Source organism: Emydura macquarii, unplaced genomic scaffold (assembly GCF_026122565.2).
Source record: "Emydura macquarii macquarii isolate MOO-44397 ecotype Brisbane River unplaced genomic scaffold, CSIRO-AGI_Emac_v2 contig_1424, whole genome shotgun sequence".
NCBI classification, from domain to species: domain Eukaryota; kingdom Metazoa; phylum Chordata; order Testudines; family Chelidae; genus Emydura; species Emydura macquarii.
Genome location: NW_027131561.1, coordinates 1,147,681 through 1,165,108, shown reverse-complemented (window position 1 = coordinate 1,165,108; position 17,428 = coordinate 1,147,681). Strand labels below are relative to the sequence as shown.

Genomic DNA, 17,428 nt, shown 5'->3' with positions numbered 1-17,428 from the left:
GAAAAATGTATAATCTATTATTATAATACTTCACTACTTTTCATGTAAGATTCAATACAAGAGATTAGACTCTCAAATAATTCAGCATTCTTGACAATACACACAGTACCTGTAATAATCACAAAATATACATACCTCTTATTTTAAACAATAAATCACTTATTACTCACAAACAAATCAAGGGAGTCTCAAACAGCTGACTATGATTTTTTCTGTTACAGAATGTAGATTGCAACCCACAGAATATTTCAGCCCCAAACATTGATCTCATGAAATTACTTCTTGGCACAAAGTTCAGGTCACCACAAGTTTAAGCCATTTAAAGATTTAGGGCTTGATCCCATGGCTATGAATCCAATGGCAAAGATCCCCAGTTGGCTTGAGTGATGCAAGCCAATAAGCTGTGTAATTTGTACAAGTATCCAAGAAATTATTAAACATGCCAGCAAGCAAATATTTTCTCCATAGGCTGTTTGGTTAATGTTCTAACACTAAGTACCAATTAGCCAGATTAAGCAACACCTTATTTACAAATTGCTAGTTTTGGAAAAATATTAAATCAACTTTCTTTAGAGCAACTCAACAGAACACAGGTTCAATTGAGATCACGATGAATGAGACTAGCTTCCTTTTCACTTAGACCTTTTACTATAGTAATGACATTTTTTTTTTAAATGTGCAGTTTCCACATAATAACCATTCATTATCATTCAGTGGCCATTCATGGCATGGGAACTAAACTGTCCAAATGGGGGTTTTTTAGTGCAAAACCCATATATGCCCTCTGCATAGTTTAAATGGCCTTGGCATCAGACACAGAACTGACGGAAAGACCATGAAAGAGACCACTTTACTAAACCTTTTCCTACAATGTGGTGCAATGGTTAAATAATATATCTGCAACAGCATATGAAAACAGATTACAGCTTTAAAATAAAAAAATTATTACAGCCGGTGCCCAGTTATGTGATTTACTTGGATTCTTTGTTATAAAGCGAGGATTGTGCTACCCAGACATTGTTAAAAAGCTGGCATAGATGTACTATTCAGATGCTTTTGTTACTAGGGTTCTACAATGCTAGATGGAAAACATCTTAGTTATATAGAGATGCAGTTTGCCTACATAGGCATATATAGCCCAGTCCAATCCAGTCTCTCTCTCTCTCTCTCTCTCTCTCACACACACACACACACACACTCTCTCTCTCCATTTTAAAAGCTACTGCACAGTAGCTACACCGAATTAAAACAACACAGCACCTGATTATTTAAACCAACAGAATGGTCAATCTTCATAATATATATATATAAAGTTATAAATATATATATATGTAAATATATATATATATAATATAAAGTTTATAAGGTTGAAAAATATTAATGAACATATTATACATAGTATAAATCAGTAGCTGATTATATGGGACATGCATAGCTATACTCATATTGTATGTGCATTTGCTACCATCAGAAATTATCTCCCATTTTGGACAGACACTCTACCACTCAGAGATTCTAAGTACTTAAAATGAGGAAAATCAGTAGAGACTTCTTTTTAAAATACCTTCTTATATACACCTTTGTTCTTAATTTAGTTAAAAAACAGGATGCAAAAGCTGTTTCTGTTTAAATTATTTTAGGCACAGTATATTCTTATCTGAAATTTGGTTGCCAAATGCAATTTAGCAGCTGTTGTTTCAATTATTATTATTTATTGCAATAGCACCCACAGAGGCCCCAAATCAGGATCAGGTAGGTCCCTGCTGCACTAGACATTCGAGGGTTTTAATTACACTGTGTCAAAATAGATTATTTAAGACTGATGGAAAGAAGCTTGGAAGAATTGTGCCATTTCTCTCCTGTCTATTAATTCACTTCACAATTAAAAATGGTGATGCCTGATGAATAAAATCACATTCGAGTGCCCTTTACCTGTACATTCAGTACTTTTATCTTTACAGAAAACTGACTTACTGTATAACTATATTCCAGCAACATACAGTAGTTGCCAAGTGTAACACTGACACACTTCTTTAGGAAACTCAAACACTTCCTTCTTTTTAAAAAGCATTTAACTGATGAAGATATTAAGATTGGATCTCTTCCTGCAACTTCATAAGACGACTCTGCTGGCACCGAAGAAAATACAATAAATTGAACACTAGGTAATTTCTTCAGAAGGTCTACTCCACAGTCAGGAATCTTAGCTCCAAGAACTGTTATATCATACATGGGTGAGGGAGAGACACGGATGACAACAAAAAAGGCATTGCACAATCTTGAATGAAGATCAGCATGACTTTACCTCAGCTTCTATTTTGGGTTAGGCAAAAAACCAGCTCATTCACTTATCGTAGTTCTCATATAAAGCTTTCAGCCTTGGAGACAGGAAAAAAATGTATACCTACCTTAGAGTGCAATTCTGCTCATCAGTGTTAGTTTTGGAGGAAATACACTCCCCATCTCCCCTTGAATCCTCGGCTTGCCTCCTTACTTCAACTGCGACTGCCTGCAAAGGGTTTATAACGACACCAAGTCATCAAGTTTCAGTCTCCTGAAAATCTATTATTATGGAACCTCTTATTTGTGGGTTTGCTCTGCTTGAGCATACATAAAGTCAATAACATAGCATGTCTTATGCTGGTTTGCCTTCAAGGGTTGTTGAGTATGCCATGTGACATATTCTATGACACTATGAATTTTGCTGTCCTCATGTTACTAATTGCTCTCACTGATCTAGAAGGAAACACTTAAATGTATCATTTATAAACTTTAGCAACTTCTATTTGCCAAAATCAAAGTATAGTAAAAAACTTACCATAGGCTTGTTAGCATTTTAGGACAGGCAAGCATTAAAGGGCTTCTGAACTTCTTTCTGTGTATTTCTGTTTCTTAGCTAAACACCTGACATTGACCTTCCGGAATTTTATTACCTCAGTATCTTCAAACAACCACACCCAAAGCCTAGCACTGTATTAGAAACTCTGAACTCATGGGAAATACAATTGCACTCGGTACTCAAACCAATTAAATTACACATGTGAAGCATGTAAATGTTTTAAATAATATCTTTAATTTTCTTTAGATCTAATAGATTTTATTGTACAATGTATCCAACATGTACAACAACATTTACACATACAATGCATCCAACACTGTATTGTCCAAATGATTAAACATTGGGTTGAGGAGTTGGGTTTGTTTTGGTTTGTGCCATTCCAAGTGAACTCCACTGAATTTGATACTAATAAAACAAATGTATATATGATATATATTATAGGATGATTTTTATTGCTGGACGGGCAATTGTTTGAGAGGAATAATTCAGAATTCCTGTCTTCTTCAGAATCAAATTTTTACTTCTGAAAACAGTCACCTGGAAACTACAGCCCAGGGGGTTATATACAGGTAACAGCCCTCCCTCCACCCAAAAGTCACAGTGAAGACTTTTATTAAAATTAAAATCAAACTAAAAGCTAGGTGCATTTTTTCCTAAGTGATCTCTTATCTTGTCTGAAACTACTGTTTTAATTTTGACTCTTGGATTTTTTTTACAGGGTCAAAGGTTGTTGGAGTGCAGGAAATGAGGAAGAAGGAAAAAGAAAGAGGAATGTTATAAATATGGGATGACCTGATTTTTTTTTTTTTTTTTTTTAAAACTCAAACCCTATATTTTGTATTTGCAGAAGAGGTGGATCAGCTCAGCTTGATGGTACCCTCCTTCCTCTGGGATCCTTTACACATGAGGCATTCCTGCTACAGCTTTAATATGCCTTTAAAAAAATCTCACAAGGGTTAGTCACTCAGTTTCTCTCACCTGCCAACTGTCCCCTCACTCACCCTGCAAAGTTAAAAATTAACTTGCTTTTTCCTTGTGAGCTAGGCAGACTTTTGGCATCTCTCCGAGGACTGGATTTTTTTTTAAATCAAACCAATAGTAAACAACAGAAGGGCCACCTACTTTTTCTTTAAGTCATATTAACATTTATTACATCCTTGGATTTTCAAACTTAACCATTAAGGTAAGACAGCAAGTGTGCAGTATTTGGTTATTGGGTCAAGCGAGTTTATAAGAAAGAGGAGAGGGGCATGAAGAACAGGTAGCACACCAGCCAAGTCTGTTTCTGGGGGGTGATTATATAATGTTCCACCTCGCAGCACTTTATCTTAGAGTTCCATGGCGCTGTAAGACATCTGAAATGGGGGGTGGGTCTGAAGGAAGCAGAGCAACTGTGTCATTTGGGTGAAGGTTTATTGCCTTCATGACCCTCCCCTCCCCCATCCCTATTGTAAAGTACGGGATATAGTTAAGGTTGGCAGAATTCAATTTTTAAATATCATTTTGATGGATAATATTGATGTTTATTTTTAAGCATTTTTCTATTTTTCTTTATTTAAATTCACAGTTAAAGGAAATTATGGGGCAAACAGACACTGGTGGGGATCAGACAATAATCATTGAAATTCAAAAAGCTAAAGCTTTTAACCATTAAAACACAAAATGTCAACATCAAATATTAATATATACAAAACAAATATCCTTAAATCAAACCCTAATAAGTTCTCAAGCAGCATTTTTCAGACTTTGCCTATTTGTAAATTTCTATTATCATCGATGGAAATATTATTTTTGTTGGTTTGTGTGTATGCGGTGACATCAACAATTACAGATATTTACTAATAAAAATCACATCCTTCCAAGCCTAGATACATTCTAACATCACAATCAAACTAACCAGGTCCTTTTCTCTTCAGTTATGCCAGTTACAATGCAAAAGCGACTGAACTGTTTAGCTTATTGCAGTTTGTTCCATGCTGAACTCCTAATGCTACACCAATGTGAAGCCTTTTTATGCGATCTACCTGTAAGAATCATTCCATCGTTAACAATTAGCAACCAATACTTTGCACGTGTTCTTCGACTACACTTAAACAATTACACACAACGGTTTTTTTTTCCTTTCCTCTCTATCACATTCTAAGATAATGAAGAAGAGAATACAAAAGCCTCTTCTTACCTGTTTGTAGAAATCAGTAGAAGGAGACGATCTGGATCTCTCATGTGCGTACTGGGGTTTCTCATGCTGCTCGTGGCTTGCATCCAGGATGTTATCAGCTGAATGGTACTTTCCAGAACTTCTCGGCTCTAGAGGTTTCCTCTGCTCTTTCCAGGATGCCTGATATTCTGCAAACGTTCCCCACCTCTGAAGTGGTTCAGTTTTCACCACTTTGTCTGTAGACTTATGAGCAAGGTAATGGATATTATCTTTTGCAGCTCGTGTACTTTCAATTCCAAAAGAGGCTGCCCGAGCCCTTCTTTGGTACCATGACTCCTCACCCTCATCTCCATGAGCGTTTCTATCAGGCCTCTTAGGCAGTTCTTCAGGCAGACTGTAGGGAGTTTGTTTCTGTGCAGACTTAAGATATGTGGGCTTACTCGTTTCTTCAAAGAACTTCCACTTATCTACAAAAGAGCCCAGGACTTCATCAGATGTATTTGCACGGCGCTGGGGACGGCAGTCATCATCTGACACCCCCACTTCGTTCATCTTCTCTGGTTCAGAATAAGACTTCAGTTTTTGTTCTGCTGTGAATCTCTTCCGAGCTCCAATGCGAGAAATATGATGCGTGCCACTCCCTGATGAGTTTGGTTTAGTCTGCATAGACTCAAGGAAACCTGACACATCTTCAGAAACCCAAGCCAACAAGGAAGAGTTGCAATTATTTGTCTTCCGTTCCGGTGACCTGGGGAGATAATCAGCAGGGCTAAGTTCCAAGTCCCGCCGTTTGAAAGAAGTAGCCTTCAAGACCCTGGCCTGCGCCTCCTTCAGGTTATCTGTGTAGGAGCTGGTAAAAGAGCTCTCTGAAGACTTGTTTAAATTCTCCAATGAATCTGGTTTCCAGTTTTCAGTGTACTCTTCCATTTCGCTTGACCCTATTAGGGTAGCAGTGCTTTTGCTTTTCTGCAGCTTTGCTCGCCTCATTTGGATCTCATTTCTTAGAGTTGTTGCAAAGCGATCACTCCTGCGTGCCTGCTTAGCTATATGAGTGTCAAACATGGGCTGTGTATCCATTCCAGTTTCCAAGCAGTTGTCAGACTGGTTTTTCTTTTCCTGAGCTAAGGAGTGCAAAATTGGGGTCTTCTGAGGAGAAATCTTATTACTCTCTTCTGGTTGCCACCTGATATCTTTTTGGGCAGCTCTGTTTTCAGTAGTAGAGACACAGCTCTTAGTACACTCCTGCTGATGGTAGCTATTGTCATTTTCCTCGAAACTGCCAGCAAAGTTTTTCTTTTGACCAGGTTTTGAAGTATAACTGGTTTTTTTAGGATCTTCCACTGCAGTAGACTTAACATCCTCTCCACTGTTCACTACATAGTATCCACTCTTCTCACGCCCTTCTAGCAAAGGCTCGATGGGTTGTTGCGGTAAATAATATTTTGGTTTTTGGACCATTGTAACTATGGCAGAATTTTCATGTGGTCCAGGGGATATATCAGATCCTATTCCAGGTTTCCAACATTCATCCTTGAACTGTAGTGGTCTTGCACTTCCCTGGGCAGGCTGTTTTGCTGTCACGCAATAATAACGATTTTGTCCAGTGTTGTCCATCTTCTGATCAGCTGCATTGTTATTAGAAGCAGCACTGGGCATTCTGGCTTGGTTTGGACTGTAGCAGTGAAAGTGGTTGACAGGCAGCTCTTTACTGCCACTGTAAGAGGAAACATGTCGCTGTTCTTTAGGTGAAGTCGAAGCTCTTGCGTGATGAAAGAAAGTGCTTTCATCGCTGTACTGGCGCTGGTGGTGGTAATTATAAGCAGGCTGTGCAAACCGAACATCAATGCTGGACAAAGAGGACTGCAGTCTGTTAGCATTTCCTGGATTATTGTTGTACCTCTCACCAGCAGAGGACAAACTGTAGTCCGGACTAATATCAGATTTATAGTTGGAATTATTGATCCTCTTTCCATCTGTGCTCCTGTCATTTACCCTAGCAGGTCTTCTTTGTTGTTCTGCAGCTTCTGAGCTCCAGTCCCTCCTGTGCTGAGATTGGTTCAAAACTGTAAAGTGCTGGGTGCTGGCACCCTCCGGGTATACGGAACCATGGGCCTTCTCGTGGCCTTTGGTAATAGCAAAGCTGTCACTACGGAGAGGTGGAGGCGGTGGCGGAGGGGAGGATGACTTTTTATCAGGAACATGCCAGACAGGTCCAAAACTTGATTTTCCACAGCCAGAAAGCTTGGAATCGGTGTGTTCCTCCAATCTAGGACTCCTGCGATTCTCATATTGAACGGGAAGTGGCAAGTATCCAGATTTGTCCTCTAGTCCACTGTTATCATTCAAGAACTGGCCAGCCTTGCTGTTTCCATGCTTTGCTGTGTCCCAGTGTCCTACTTTGTTCAGCACGTTCTCCACCGAAGCAGCATCCATGTTGGACAGAGTGTGATCAGGGGTGCTCGAACTAGTGGAGAAAGAGCCATAGGCAGAATCCCGCTTGCTTTGGTTCCCTAGATGATCAATGCTATTGTTGGACTTTGCAGAGGAGAGCCTTCCATACTGGGATGTTTGGGGAGTATGCTCCCAGCTGTCCATACTTCCCAGGGAACTGAACTGCTCAGAGGTGCGATGCAGATTTGACTGATCCCACGAGTTTGACAGGTCATGAGAGGAGGAGCTATAACAAAAGAATATACAAAACCGTCAGCAATAAGTCAGTATAACTACGGCAATGAAGCTGATTGTAAATGGAGCTTTGGTACTATCCTCCACACAGCAATAATCAGAGAGACACATGAGTACGTCTCCTAGTGGTTTGAGAAGGTGGAGTCAGGGCTTCATCCTTCCTCCACCAGTAACTTCAGGCCTGTCTCAAGTTTGTCTTCCTGCACAACAGGAATAATGAAGTAAAAGTAGGTCTCTACTTCTCCTGGAATCTCCCCTTTTCCTTGTGTAAGATCATGTTGACATTCAAAGAAAAGTCTGACCTCCCTCCCTATATCAAACCCCAAAGTTTCCAATTTACTTTCTATCTCTAATACCTCCAGCAACTCCATTCCCTCCCTACTAAACTCTTCCCTTCTCCATCTTTCTTACCCTTCCTTTGCTTGTTTCCTTTACAAAACCTCGACCTTAATCCCACCTGCTTCTCCAAACACCATCCTACGTGTCACTTCTAAACCACTATGTGCTTCTTGCAACCACTGCCACAAATTCCTCTATTACAGCTGTCACCCTCTGTGTGTTCTCTCCCTTTGAACACAGTTTCAGCTACCAACTCTTTGCCAATAACTCACAAGTCTATCACACCACTTTACTCCCTCCACCCCATCCTGCAACTCAGCACACCTCTCCAACGTTTCTTCCCAGGAGCTCTGCTATCAACTTCAGCTTAACATGGCCAAAACTCAACTCCTAGCCTTTCCTCCCTCAGAAATTCTCCCCACTCCCTGTCACTAGTCACACAACCACCATCCTCCCAGTCACTCAAGCCTTCAGCAGTGCCCTCTCTCTTGCTCATTCACTTAGACTGACCCCAAATTGTGCTGCTTTTTCCTTCAGAACATTGCTTTTTGCCCACAGCCAAAATGACCCTAGCTACTGTTATCTCCTCTTCTCTGGCTCCCAGACATCCATCTCTAGTCCATACAAAACTGCTACTAAAACCATGTTCCATGCCCACTGCTCTGACCACATCAGTCCCTCTTTGACCTCTGATATTAGCGCTCCCTGCGTCCCCGCACTAAGTTCAAGCTTTTTTCCTTGTATTCAAGGCTCTTCACAACTTTGCCCCTCCCTACTCTTCCACTCGCCATTTACCACACAGCTTCCCATGCCTTCACCACTCAGCCAATGAGGCTGCCATCATCGGCACATTTGGGCCAATCTTTATGCCTTCTTCTGCATGGGTAACCCCCTGTGAATTAATCGAGAAGGCCAATACCTGTCTTCTGTTAAACTGCTTGTCAAGACAACCTTCTGCCACAATCTCTAGAAGTAAGTTAATCTATTTTGATGATCAGATAAGGATAACTGACAGTTAAGCCATGCTAACTTGTTAATAGTAAATTTTACATGATATAAACAAACTGTATATATTTGATTGTATCCATCTCTCCCAGAGTTTGTCACTTCTCTTGAGATTCTAAGGAACTACATAGATGTTTGTACCAGACCCAATCCTGGTTGGATGCTATTGTGACACAAATATTAAATAATTGCAACTCTGGTAGAGAGTTGGTCTGAAATCAACAAGATAAAATTCAATAAAGACAAGCGCAAAGTATTATCCTTAGGAAGGAAAAATCAAACATACAACTACAAAACAGGGAATAACTGGCTAGGCAGTCATACTGTTGAAAAGGATCTGGGGGTTATAATGGATCACAAATTGAATACGAGTCAACAATGTGATGCAGTTATGAAAAAGGCTAATACCACTCTCAGGTGTATTAACAGGAGTGTCTTATGTACGGCACGGGAGATAATTGTCCTGCTCAATGTGGCACTGGTGAGGCCTCCGTTGGAGTTCTGTGTCCAATTCTGGGTGCCACACTTTAGGAAAAATGTGGACAAATTGGAGAAAGGCCAAAGGAGAGCAAAAAAAATGACAAAAGTTTTAGAAAACCTGACCTCTGAGGAAAGGTTAAAAAACTGAGCATGTTTAATTTTGAGAAAAGAAGACAGAAGGAGGACCTGATAACAGTCTTCATATATGTTAAGGGCTGTTATAAAGAGGGCAGTGATCAATTGTTCTCCATGTTCATTGAAGATAGAATAAGAAGTAATGGGTAAGGGAAATTTACATTAGGTATTGGGAAAAAATTCCTAATTATAAGGATAGTTAAGTTCTGCAATAGGCTTCCAAAGGGAGGTTGTGGAAACCCCATCATTGGAGGTTTTTTAGAACAGGTTGCACAAACACCTGTCAAGGATGATCGAGGGCTGGACTTGATGACCTTTCAAGTTCTCTTCGAGCTCTACATTTCTGTGGTTCTATGCATTAAGAAGCTTAATCAATGGATGCTTATCAAGCATGTTGAGATTCTTGGATTCAAGGCACAAGAGAAGTTCAGAGAGGAGAGCTATTATGCTTATATACATGCCTACATAGCAGAGTGAAATTAACCAGACTCTGGCCAGTTTCAGCAATGCTCTTCAGAATCCCATGAGCAGCAGTGCAACTGACAAAAACCATGCCAATTTCCAGAAATGCTTAGGAAAGCTATGAGCAGTAGCAAAGGCAGGGACTTAAGTCATATACAGAGTAGGATGACCTAAGAAACAGAGAATAGGACAAAGGAGCAGAGACCACTGTCTTCTCTGCCTCTCCTCCTTAGACGAGAGAGCAGGAGAGGTGTTCAGTATTGGAGACCCACCCTCCTTTTCAACAACAATGAAGCTGTGGATGAGGAGCAGACAATCACTCCACCCTCTGAAGCAGCTAAGCAGCATACAGGGAGGGAAGAGAAAGAAGGCTGCTCTTTCCTTCCAGTATCTAGAGGTGTGGAACTTCAAACTTATCAGATGCTGCTAGTCAAAGATTGGTACAAAAGAGACTGATTTCTCACACAGGGACAGCACCCTGGTAGAAATTCCAGCATTGTTCTACTTCTCTATAACTATAATTATTTTATAAAGTGCCCATCAAAACTTTTTGTAACACACACACAGAAGAAGCTAATAGTAAAATTACATATCAGCTTAATGGACAGTCTTACATAGTTTAGATACGACAGAATTCCTTTCTCTGTGAAGAAGTTTAAATGAAAATGAACACCCCTCTTTAGCGCTGAGGTCTACACAGCTGTCAGAGGCATAAAACTAGGCATACAACCAGGATGACAGAGGAAGCAAACAGTTATGTAAAACACACAAAGATATAAACTATATTGCTTTTTCTTTAAAAAAAAAAAATTTTAATGACAGGGCAACACTAATATGGGGCTTTCTATGATGACTTTCATATTCTAAGTTTTCAAAACATTTAGCTAATTAAGGAGAGAGCTCTTGATAGTATTACATTAGGTTCACACGAAAAGTGCTTGGACAGTAGAACCTCTTTTACTGTTAAGGAATGTACATCAGGATATTGGGGTGCTGTTGGTTTTTATTTGTTCAATGCTAACAGCATGCTGGGTGGGCACTGATCAAAATAAAGGGGAGACACTATCCCTCTTAATTTTAATTTACAATTCATGGGTCTAATCTGAATTGATTGCCTTCAGCTGTGAACTATAGGTACTCAGCACCCCTCCAGATCAGACTGTAAATAATTATTCTCTACTCTGACAAATTGCCCTAGGATATTTAAATTCATATAGATAACCACCAGAGAAGAGCAGAAAGCATATCAGTTTAACACCTCTCTCAAAATACATTGTAATCACTTCTAGTCTAAAGTGCTATACAGCTAACATCACAACTCAGAAGTAAAACAGTAAGAATTTCTGGATTTCTGTCTGGCTATATGTTGTCTGTTGCTGTCTTCAGTAATCTAAGTGGAACACCATCCATGTGCTAGCTAAATATACAATACAATGCCAGGTAAGCGGAGAGGAAGCATAATTAAAAGGCAGAGAAATATAACATGTAAAAGCCCCTCTGCCAATAAAATGTTACAATGCGAAGGTGTGTGAGGAAGATCAAAATGTGAGGGATTTTTTAAAAATAAATATTAATATTTGTATTACTCTTTAAAGAATGAATGCAAATTACTTTTAAAAAAAATATCAGGGAATGTTTTAAAAGATCTAATTAGTTACAGCTTCATAAAACTAAATCCTAAATTTTTTTTTTGTACCACAACTCATTATGAATTGGAAGCTATGATGGAGAATATACAGCAATAAAGTACAGAGACTCAAGACAACTTTGTAATTTAGGAATGTATCCCAGAGTAATTTCCCCTAATTCCTAGCATAACTATCTTCCAAATGGGAGTTCAATTAAGAGGAGAGTAACATTTTCACGAGGTGTGTAGCTAAAAGAGTGTAATTTATAAGAGGAAAACAAATAAAAGCCTGTAATACAATCCTAGCACGCTTTACCAAGAAACGAAAGAAGCTTAACAACCAAAACAAGGATGCCAGATTTCCATTACAGAGTTGAATGAGATCTAACAAATGTAAGTGTTTTAACTATAGAAGGAGACAGTCATAGGCCTTTCTCTTATTACTTGCTATGAACAAACAAACGTGTTGTAGTGGAGATCAGATTACGGGACGTAATTTCACTAATGAAACAACCAATACCTTAATGTCTAAAACAAAAATGCTCCGTTTCCCCTTAGGGAGTGTTTATATTGCTTTTCAAAGACTCCTACTTTTAAATAATACCTCTAGTATTTTTCCACTTAATTGAAGATATTAATGCATTTAGTATACCCTTCCACCTGCCCTTACAAAGATTTGTGACACTAAGAAGTGGACGTTGAAAAGAAATGCACAGCAAGAAGAAAAATACCTTTCAGCTGTCTTTTATTTACATACATACATAATGAAGTATGTTTCTGAACTACATTAATATTAACAGCTCGTCACCCACTTGTTCACCTATTGGGAATTCTCAATATTATCTTCACATTTTAAAACAGATCACATTATAAATGAAATCAATGATTCGATGTTCATGATTTAAAATCCTGAACAATATGAGGCACATTATTGTTCTCTTACCGTTGGAGCTTGATGAATGCAGCTTAAACAGAAACTCACCTTGCATGATACCGGGAGTGCCAGGAAGTGCAGACATTGGTTGAGGAGAGCTGTGACGTGGCTGCCTCAGGCTGACTCTCTGTGAATTTGGTTGCATGCCAGGAGTGGGGCCTGCAGGCTAGATCATTTCTTCTGAAATGAAAGAATTAGGGCACATACTTTTAATACAGATCTCCTAATAAGGTGACATGCAGTGAAAAACATGGGCACCAAATCTAATTAACTTTAGACAGATAAAATAGATGCAAAGTAAGTTTAAATTACAACGTGCTATGCAATGTTCTACAAGCCAGTTTTGAGAAGATGCCAGCTTTTCTTTAAAACACCTGACACACAGACAATGAAACATTAATTCTATACAAGGTTTGTGGTTGAATTTTTAAGTACCTAGAATTTATTCAAAACTTTAACTGTTCAAAGGGCTTGTGAGCTTTCGGTCTTATTTTATAACATGGCAACTCGACATTAAGATTTTGTAATGTTTGTTGTGTAGGTGTGCATGTGGAAAGGGCTGGGGAGAAGAGAGGTTTATGGGTTGGAGGAAGGACAAAGCCACAAATATTGTTATTTAATTCCAGTTCGTAAGGGTGACAGAGGTATGTATTCTAACACAAAACCAGTTGTGGTCTAGCATTCAAATGGCTCACCGCAACTAAAATAAATTAAAGGTTAAACCTGTGTGTCTAAAGTTAGCACCTAAGTAAAATCACTTATTTTTCAAATATGCTCAGGACCAGCAGCATCCACAGAAATCAATGGGAACTGTGGGTGCTCTGCACCTCTGAAAGGCAGATAATTTAGGCAGGTGCCTGCATATTGATTCAGGCGCCCAACTTTAAACATTCAAGTCCAAAACTTTTCCCCTAAGTAATTCCAGAGACATCTATTTATCAAAAAAATCATGTCACTAGATTTTTGTCCTACAGAATCATTCTGTGAAACCAGTCTCAACCTTAGTGCTTTCACCCCACTAAAGCGTGAAAACTGTTATTTAACAATAATATTATTTGTAAAGTCCTTGAATGGAAGTGTAAACAATTATAATTAAGTCTTACAACACTCCTGTGAATTAGGTAAATATTATTGGGTACAATTTTCAGAAGTACTTTATCTGACTCAGCAGCCTAAGCCACACTGAAAGTCAATGAGACTTTTCAAAATGTTACCTAGCAAGGATAGGTGGCCTATCCAAGATCTCAGAGCTGAGTCCTGAACCCTTGAGTCCAATACTTTAACAGACAGACATCTTTTCTTTCCCTGATTCATCCCCTTTCTTTTAACCGGATTATAAAAGAATCACTAGATTTTAAAACAAACTAAGCTAAATATTTAGTGCAGTATAAACTCTAACCCTCTCCTCCAACACAGAAAACCCTTTTTGAGACTATTTGTAGCACCAGGCAATATGGAAGGTTGTGCCAAAGTCCTGTTAACTACCTTCCCAAATTCTCCACATACAGTACATAAAGTCTTTCCATAAGGCAGCTATAGTTTTACCGAGAGATCCTGGGGCCATCAGGCTTTTGTTTGTTTTTGGTGCATTTATTTGCTGCAATGAAGAGAAGCAAATTAATTCTAGTCTCTTCTCTTTCCATGATGCCAAGTAGAGTTTCACTGCACTCTGTCTCAGAAGCAACATGAAGAAAATATGTTAAGTGGAGCTCTAACACTGTTATTGCATAAAAAACTCTCAGGGTGGGATTCAAGTTCTTCACTCCAGGAGCAGAAGCTCCGTCTTGTGCAGCTCACTCTGGACATGCGAGGCATTCTCCTAGAGAACTGGCTTGTACTCAAGGAATAGGAAATGTCAACTTCAATGTCAGCAGCCAGGAGTTTTGTTACTTCCTCAGTTTATTCCGGTGCTGTTGATACTGAGAAGTAAGATACAGTTGTCTTTTTAAGTAAATTCATAACCCCATACCTTTAGCGCATCAGTTCTGACATCAAAGCAACAAAAGTTAAAGTCTCCGTATTATGAGAAAATGACTTTTTTAACACACATGACAAGTGCAACACAAGACTAGAAAACTACCACAACAAAGGCAAGATTTGGTGTGTGAGGAAATGGAAATGGGAGGAGAGGATTTTAACACTGGTTTCCTCTGGGTTTGGCAAAAGGAATGGGAATGATGCGCTTTGTAAAACCAGTACTGTACCTCATGGAACTTCTCAAGATCTTCGTAAGATAGCTCCTGGCCACATGAACGTCATTTTCAGATGGCATTTTCTGTGCTACAATATCCACCACCACTTTCATCTTCCTGAGCAGCCAACCAAGGAGAGGAACAGACTGGATTGAGTTGGGACATGAGGCAAACTGAGTAGAGGAGAACTTTAGGCTCTTGTTTCACATCTTTTATTGGTGTGCATACATGTGTTTTGCAAAAGATTTTTTAGCCATATACTAGGAATTCAGTGAATAACCATATGAATAAAACAGTGGTCTAAGTGCATTATAACGGGTTATTTTTTGGGATTGAATCAGCACAGGATTATTGTATGCTTTCACACAAAGCATGACTAGGAATCAATGCACTACATGTAATCAAAGAGCAACACTTTTGCATTGTTATACTTTTCACTGTTTCACTCTTTAGTTTTCTTATATTTACCACTTCCTGTACTCCAAAAAAGTTCTCTATAAATAAGACACAATGTAACATGGAATTAATTCCAAAATGCTCAGTGGAAATAGATAAGAGGACTGGAAAGAAAAAGGAAGATCACATTAAAAAGATGGAAAATTCTGCAGGCAACTACAGCTGTTGGAAACACAGCATCTAGATTTCTAGTACAATATTGCTATATTAATTCTGAGTGACAGAATGAGATCACCTAAACCTACAATCCAGGAAGCCTCCCCAGAGTTAATGAAAGCATTAATAAAAGCAATTTGCTGGGAGTCTTCATAACAGTACTTTAAAAAGGAAAGCTATTGCTGTCTATAAGGACTGCTGGAAGAGAAAGGTCACATTACATGGAGAGGAGGGTGGAATATTTCCCCCTGTGCTATGAACATTTTTACTTAATTAGAAGGAAATTTCTGTGTAAAACAGAATTGCACTTAAATAATCTCTTCCACTTGATTTACAGAGAAAACCAGACTGCCTAGAAAGGCCAGAATCTGTGCTTGCTTTCTCTCTGAGGGCTATAACCAGCATATTGTCCACAGTTATAAATAGATGAGGCAGAATTCGATGATTTTTTTAATTTCAACAAATAATATCCATTTTTCTTTGCAGGCAATTTTTTCAACTTTTAACAATTTAAATGTTCACAGTTATGCAAAATTATGGGGCTAGAGGTCAGACAACAGGGTGGAATCAGACAATTTATTTAATGACAGTAGACATTGAGAGTCAAAAGTTAAAGCTTTACCTTACATTAAAACACAACTTGTCAACATCATATGTCAAAATATACAAAGTATACATCCTCAAATCAAACTCTAATCAGTTCCCAAGCAGCATTTTTCTTACTTTGCCTATCTATACATTTCTATCAATACTGATGGAAATATTTTTACTTCAGTTTGTGGGTGTATGGTTATATCAACACAGATCGATAAAAATCTTATCCTTCCAAATCTAGTTATAAATTACCATACTACTCCTAAGCAAGCACATTTATTCTCAGGATAAAAGTATTAGAGAAAAAACATGTTTAAACAACAAAAGACCCTACATGCATATTAAAAAGCTTACCAAAGGTCACCCCCAACTCTAACCTATGACTCTGGTAGTTTTTAGTCCTTCAAAACCCACAAGTGGGTTTTCCCCAGAGCTAAACTGTTTTAGATCCAGAAACAAGACCAGGCAGATTAGCTAGTTTTTTTATACTACCAAGGGCTTTGAGTTCTGTAACAAGTAATCAGCAGACAATGACTGTCTCCGCAGGGCATAGCTTCAAAAGGCTGAGATTTTGCATAACCAGAGTTGGGAAAGGTGCATTAACCTCTCCCTAGGGATTCCCCAAGAAATCCACTTATTGTCCCAAAAGTCCATCCTTGTCTGACATGTTTTCAACAGTCTTTTGAACTCCCAGGTCTAACATCTATCTCCTCGCCAGAGAAGTTACATACCACCCCTGCCCACAACAATACATAAACATAACACAATAAGGAATTTTAAGGATATTGAAGGAAATTGGCATATCTGTTATGGTACCTAATTATGCTGAACTAAAAGGCCACCACCAGGATTTATTTTTCTGTTAATACCTTATTCTACTTCTTTGCTAAATCAACAACGGCACTAATGCCTGCCTGCTGACTCATGCTTACAAAGTAACATTCAAGTGAAGCTGCAAATCCGTCAATTTAAAAAAAGAATCAGTTACCTAAAACAGTTTCTAAAACTGTCAGTCAAGCAAAGTTGAACCTTTAGTTACTGTTCAGATCCCCAGTCAAAGGGTTTCCTTCCTCCAATGCCAATCCCGACATACTCCCTTTAGCCATACTGAGTCAGCACAGCTCTGACCTAGCACAGGCATAGGTTTATGAACTGAAAGTTTGAGAAAGTACTCTGCTACTATGGGGTTTTTACTTAAAATCCTATCACTTGAAAGGACATTCCACATAGACATAAAGAGAACAGAGTTCTGGGAAGGAAAGTTGAGAATATCTGAATCTCTATTCCCTGCACAATTACATTCTGCTCAGTTTATTTATTTATTTATTTATTTGGAAAGAGGTGGAATTCCAGTACAAGTTACAGG

The 17,428-nt window shown here is 38.7% G+C and overlaps 1 protein-coding gene across 4 annotated transcripts in view; it reads right to left on the bottom strand.

The window, feature by feature from the left end:
- SHROOM2 (shroom family member 2) overlaps positions 1-17,428 on the bottom strand; it is a 180,439-nt gene that overhangs the window by 45,769 nt on the left and 117,242 nt on the right. For 3 of the 4 annotated variants that reach the window (XM_067553007.1, XM_067553008.1, XM_067553009.1), the window contains exons 3-5: positions 12,713-12,844; positions 5,019-7,674; positions 2,409-2,509 (exon numbers count right to left, since the gene is read on the bottom strand). In XM_067553007.1, coding sequence (XP_067409108.1) covers positions 2,409-2,509; positions 5,019-7,674; positions 12,713-12,844 — 2,889 coding nt within the window. Of the gene's footprint in view, positions 1-2,408; positions 2,510-5,018; positions 7,675-12,712; positions 12,845-14,868; positions 14,974-17,428 lie in introns of all 4 variants that reach the window. The other variant, XM_067553010.1, reaches the window with a different exon arrangement.